Below are 6,462 nucleotides of genomic sequence, written 5' to 3'. Positions count from 1 at the left end.
TCTGCATTCACCATTCATTCACACACACACTCATACACTGAGCCTAAGTGCTCAAACAGAAACTAACATTCACACACATTCAACAACCGCCAATTCGGGGTTCAGTATCTTGCCATGCAACCTGGGGGAGCCAGGATCGAACCACCGATTTAACAGCCAACCCGCTCTATCTCCTGAGCCACAGCTGCCCTTATTTTTGTAGCCTAAGAAACAGTCTTTGTCTTATAGCTGGCTTAGACCATGGTCACCTTAGCCATCATCACAACAATTGCCCCCCCCCCCCACCCCCTCCCCAGAGAGATTTGGCAGGAGCTGTCACTGTGACCCTGCATTGTTTTGCCAAAGCTCTCTAATTGGCACCTGTGCTCCAATGATAAACTGGCTCCCTTCAAATTAATAAAGGCTGTGTTTTTTTATGCAGGGCTCAAGTCTGTATTAACGCGGCCTTACCAGTAGCGGGTCTAAGAATGTAAAGTTTGAGAGTGGCACTAAAGATAAGGTCATTTCAATCTAAGGGTTAACTCCTTTGGTAGCTATGAATGTGTTCTGTGCTCTACAATTATGTCACCTTTGCACTAGTGAAAAGCTCATGTGTCCAAAGAGAAAGAGTTCATCCACTGAGGAGCATGTGCTCCATTCATTTCTCCACACTGCATTTTGGATATTTTGGAGTCATGATCTGGGCACCAAAAACAAACATACCAAATGTCTTCGCATCTGGTCAACAGTTGCTGCCTTGACCAAAGTGGATTTACAAAAGTGACCTCCGCATCTTTTTCAGATTATTAAATGTAACCAATCAAAGACAGGAGGACCTCATCACTGAAACCAGTTGCTGTAATAAAAATATGATCAGGTTCTTTGTTCCATAGGGAACATGGCAGAGGTGTGTGTACCCACCCTGACTCGTGCTTCAGTGAGGTTGGTCCACACTGCAATTTCCTCTCTGGTGCTCATGTCAGGGTAGCGGTTTCTCTGGAAGGTGGCCTCCAACTCCTGAAGCTGCTGGCTGGTAAAGTGAGTCCTCTGCCGCCGCTGCTTCTTCTTCAGAGAGCCGTCCTCAGTGCTGGACTCATCCAGCTGGTTCTGGTGGGATTTCTCTGTGTCTGCAAAAAAAATAATCACTACCAAATTTAAATATACTATTATTTTCATTTTTATGCTTATAAACATGTATCGATATACATGTACAGTAACACTTTATTTTCAGTAATTTATTTGGTTGGTCATTACATATAGATACAGTGTTGGAAGAAGTATTCAGATACATAGTAAATAATAAATAAACAATAGTAAATAATAAACAATAAAAAGTTAGTTTAACTTTATAGTTGTTGTGAAACTTTTCCTAGAAATAACTGCTAAAAGCTTAATAGTTAAAGATATTATCATTTACAATAATTAATATTCCCTTATAACTGAAAGATTTTTTCAGTTCAGATTTTTTTTAAACTGTATGTTTTGAGCTTCACCTGGCCTGCCGTGCTTAGAGTAACAGACTGTGCCTAGGCAAGTTAAAAATGAAATTGAGGTTAATTAAAGCAACATTATGTAGTAATTTTATCTTCAGCTTCAAAATTATTTTGATGGTACACTGACTTGTAATAGAGTGAATGGAGTCTCTGTCATTACCACTCCAGGCCCACAGTGCATGCTACTACACTATGTAACAATGGAATCCCAGGCAGGAAATCTATCATGGCAACGGTGTAATGCTTTACAGCACCAAAACGACTCTTCAGCAAGCTAGCTATCATGGCAGAGGCTGCGAAGAGACCAAAGAAGACGTCTGAGGAAGCGAGAAAGAGAAAAAGAGAGAGTGACTGAGCAAGAGACCTGACAAGAGTAAATATCAGACTGACTTTTACACGTTGGCTTGAGCTAAAAGAACTGAAAGTATGCAGGACAGATGCAGAGCTGGCCTCTTTTCTGTTGGACTAGTCAGTAATAACTTATTAGCTGGCTCGCTGTGTCTTGTGCTGTTGCGTTGCTTGATGTTTGCCTGTGTTAGCAAAGTTAGTCAGAGACAGAGGTTTAGCCACTAGCTATAATCTTGACCCTGTTGGAGCCCTAGGCAAGATTTGAAATTGGCGCCACCCCCACCCCCCACCATGTCCAATCCTAAAAAGTCCACCACAAGTATTGGGTTCATCACTCTTCAATCCTCAGGAATTGTTTAAAAAGTTCCACAGCCAAACTCACAATTTTAGCACATATAGATGAACAGCAAAGTCAATAATCATGGTCAATAGTAAAGAAGTGTCATCAGCCTCCACATCATAGCCTAAATTGGGAGACCAAAACTAACCTGGTATCTGGGAAAGTGTCCCCCCATAAACTGTGTGTCAACCCAGAGACTGTGTTCTTGCATTGTAGCTTTTAAAAAAAAACTTGCCCAATTAGATAGGAAGCACCTCAATACAGAGATCTTTTTGAACCCTGCTCTTGAACCTGTGGAGTCTAATTGGCTAAATTCTGCATAGAGAAGCAAAACTATCGACACATTCTGTCTGTGAAACAGCACATTAGTCTGACACTTTCACCCTGGATTGCATCAGCACTATCAAATCCTTGCTGAAACTGACTGGATAATATTATCAGATCAAACATCATCTGCATTCCCTTCATACCACAGGCTGGAAAATGACAAGCATGAGTGTGATGTTGCATAGAGAGAATGATTCCACACACTGCGTTATGTTCAAAGATGTGCAGGAGCAGCGGTGATTGCATTTGTCCCCTAGCACAGTGAGTTTAAAGGACCACACATCCATGTTATGTCTGCCAGGGCTCCTCTCTGCCAGATCTTACTCCCGCAATTTGAGGACCTCACAGAAAGAAGTGAAATTAGTTGGCCAGCTAATCCTGCAGATCAGGCTTTTGTGACCGGGCAAGTTGAGCTCTGTTTGGCGAGGGCTTAGCTCTCAGAGCAGTTTGAAATGATCAGCAGGGTTTAAAAAGAGACTCCACAGAGCCACCAGCAAAACCAATAAGGGCCAGACCAAGGCTGTTATCTCGCAGTAAACTGACACTGGATAAGCTGTCACTTAAGGCCAAAGTCTATAACACAAAACAGAGGAAAGGGCAGCCCTTTTTAGAGCAATGCACTGACCAACTGTAAGAGCAGTCTGGCTGGTAATGTGCCGACATGACAGAGCCGTTCCAGGTCAGCGTCTCACAGGGCTTTAATCTGGAAAATAACTACAGTTTTCATTTAGATTTTCAAAGCAGTCTGCCAGACTTGCTCCAACGGGTAAAATCAAAGTCAGTTTTTACAGAAGCTGCACCTTTTTTTAAGAAAGAAAGAAAGAAATCTTTTTACAAAGAGACACACCAGAGATAGTACACTTATCCGTGCCTGTAGCATGGGTGTTAGCTTGGTGTGGTGAGGTGTGGCAGTCATATTATACTTCAGTATAACCAAGTCCAGATTTAAGAGTGTGTTTTGTGTTCATTGTAAAGGGGAACAAAAGCCAACAATAAACAGCAGCCAGGACTGTACAAATACTGAGTTAAGAATTCCCCCTAATGCACCCCACACTTTTTATACATTTATACATTAAATTCCCATAATGCCAGCAGGCGAGAAATGCTCAACCATTTAATTTATTATTTTGCTTACAATAATTGCATAATTTATAGCATTTATAGTATAGTCATCACCACATTTTGATAATTTGGTAATCCTCCCACCCTAGTCCCTAGTAAATCTTGGATTATGGGTTAACCTCCCAAATAAAACCAATTTATCAATGCAAAAGAAATGCACCTGAGATATCTGTCAGTAAGGGCTTTACGTTAAAACTGCCTCTATTTCTCTTTCCTGTGCTAAAATCCACCACCTGGGCCCCTTTCAATAAATATGTATGCCCGATAAAAAGCTTCAGGTCCCACTAGAGAAAGGTTTGCAGACAGCAAGCCAGTTTTATTGAAGACTAAAGTATTTAAGACTGAATTAATTACATAAGAATTATAAATAAATAAGAAGACTGGTGCAGCAGGATATACATGAACACATTTTACACCACATTTCTTTCCTAAATAGTTTGTGTCTGACCATTTGTTAGGACTGGGATTTCTAATCACACACAGTTTAGCAATTAGATTGGGTTACACACACATAAACACACACACTTGAACACCACTAGATAGATATAGACTCACTGTTAGCGGGTGGGTTAAGCTGGTATAGGCTATTTGGAGAAGTTAGAGAGAGACTTCAGACAATCCACCTAGGTGATTATTTGTCATGTATAATGCCTGATCATGTTACAGAACTGTGTGAGCTAAAACTGTCAGTTTATGTAAAACAGAGTTGAGTAAAGCTTACGAGCAGAGAGGATACAGCTCCATATGATTCTCATATCACCTAAATGTCAGCTACGTAATGACAACTAAAGCACCTATGACAGCTAAGTAAAATCCATTCCTTGAGGAATGCCAAGAGATGCGGTGGAAAGTCACAGCAAAAGCTAGTAAGTAGACCTTGAGTTATTATTTAGTTTTTTCTCTCAGTCCTAGTAGTTGTAGGTTTAATGTCCTGACAGTTTACTTTAAATCACCATTCATTGGTTAGATTGTTTGATCATGAAATAGCCTACAGATAGGCTAATTGAAATATTCCATAGATGGTGAAAAACAGATTATTAAATGGATGCTAATAAAGTTGATATTTCTGATTTTAAAGAGGCTGATGATCACCTCAAGATAAGATGGCTTTGATTTCAGGATGTGCAGACTGGTGCATGTGAGCTGCCTTTAATACCCCTCATTGCCCTTTACAGATATTAAACCTTGGTGGGCCTAATTGGCTCTGGTTAAACTGTACTCTAGCTCAAAATGCACTGCCGAAATGGTTCTCTTCTGGTGCCTCCGTATGAGCCAGCATGCAGAAATACGGAGGACATCTCGGGACGCAAAGCAGAAAAGAATTACAGTCTGTTTGTTTTGGAGCCAATTTGCATCTATAATGCATTAAAGCTGCTGCACAGAAATTTGCCGTCCTCTCCAGAGTATTATTACTATTAGCCCATCGAATGTTTCCTGCCGTTTCGTATGCATGATATGCCTGATTGATCCACAACTGTCATTGTTTTGAGCATTTTCTTCCATTTCAAGATCATTGTGGTGATTCGGTCTATGCACGGTAGGTCTGATGATCTTACCGCTGTTGTCCTGGCCTTTACATCCCTGGTCGTGCTGCGGGGTCCCGGAGTCGGAGAGCGACAGCGCTGGGCTGCGGGCTTCACTGTCCGTCAGCAGGTTAAAATCCATACCCAGGCTCTGCAGAGACACACAGACAGACACATGTCAGGGTTTATTCTCCCAACACTGACGCTCACAGCGAGCCGCGGGACCCGGGGACAGACAACATACCGTCACCGCTGTAGCCGCTGTGGCCACCTGGAGGCGGCCGGTCGGGCCAGGCTGGCCCAACGTTCTCCTGTCACTATTACAATACTACTGATGTTCATAATATAGGCCCAATGAGTGCCGTGAGTTAACAGTGATCAGTTCGATTTACTCGCCTGATAGCCTATTTCTATAATCCTAAAATGCAGTCATGCCTTTACAGTTTCAGTTTGATTTACTCACAAAAATAGGCCTATCTAAAACATATTAACTGACGCCATCATCCAACACAGCAAAAGACATTATGAATATAGTGAATAGGTGCATTTTGTCCCTGAGACTCCACATCTAAAGCTGAGTCTAAAGCACAGCAGCTTTACACGGTTTTTGAGTTTAAAAAAAAGAAAAAACGAAAAACAGGAAATACTAAAATATGCCATTTTCAGTTTATATGCTCCTAATACACAAATACCATAAGGTCTTCATCAAAGAAACACAGCCATTGTCAGTAGTGCATTAGTGATACAGTCATTTACATAGTATTTCTCATTATTTTGTTGGATTAATATCACAATTACAGTTTCATCACAATGTGTTAATTGCTAGATTTTGTAAATGTATTTTTTCTTTTAGGTTAAAGAACACCTGACCTCCCAGAGATGTTTTCCTCTAGAGACTACGTATAGATTTAGTGTCCTGTTTGGAGAAAGTATCCATTGATATCAGTCAGTATCATGGACTCTTGGATTTGATGTGGCTTTGTGTGTATTTGCTTAAAATAGCAGTGCATTCTATTTCTATTTTCTCTTCTATCTTTCCATTCAGCCCTGGTTGTGGTTGTAATCCCGATCCCTTAATGTGAGCCTGACATAAGCAGCTATAACAAGACCTGTCCTGGGCTGTCTCTATTTTGGGCTACATGGGGCGAGCAATAGAGTTATTGCTGTAAAATACACGATGACATTTCCAAGCCAAATTCTAGCCGGTGATAAAGCACTGCTGCTCAATGGAGCCCAGAAATAGCTGGTCGTTTATTTATCCCAGAGCAGTTGACACCTTGAAAATGTTGGGGGTGATTTATGGCTAGAATGCTAGTCAAAAAGAAACATA

General features: G+C 41.1%; 1 protein-coding gene across 1 annotated transcript in view; it reads right to left on the bottom strand.

Moving 5' to 3' along the window:
• The window catches only part of pitx3 (paired-like homeodomain 3), a 12,551-nt gene extending 7,277 nt beyond the window's left edge, over positions 1-5,274 (bottom strand). Inside the window, exons 1-2 of the mRNA XM_046070896.1 lie at positions 5,166-5,274; positions 901-1,106 (exon numbers count right to left, since the gene is read on the bottom strand). Of these exons, the coding sequence (XP_045926852.1) occupies positions 901-1,106; positions 5,166-5,274 (315 nt within the window). The remainder of the gene's footprint in view (positions 1-900; positions 1,107-5,165) is intronic.
• Positions 5,275-6,462: the final 1,188 nt, after the last annotated feature.

Source organism: Micropterus dolomieu, linkage group LG15 (genome assembly GCF_021292245.1).
Source record: "Micropterus dolomieu isolate WLL.071019.BEF.003 ecotype Adirondacks linkage group LG15, ASM2129224v1, whole genome shotgun sequence".
Lineage (NCBI taxonomy): Eukaryota > Metazoa > Chordata > Actinopteri > Centrarchiformes > Centrarchidae > Micropterus > Micropterus dolomieu.
The sequence above is the reverse complement of the archived record's forward strand: the minus strand, read 5'-3'. Positions and strand labels throughout refer to the sequence as shown.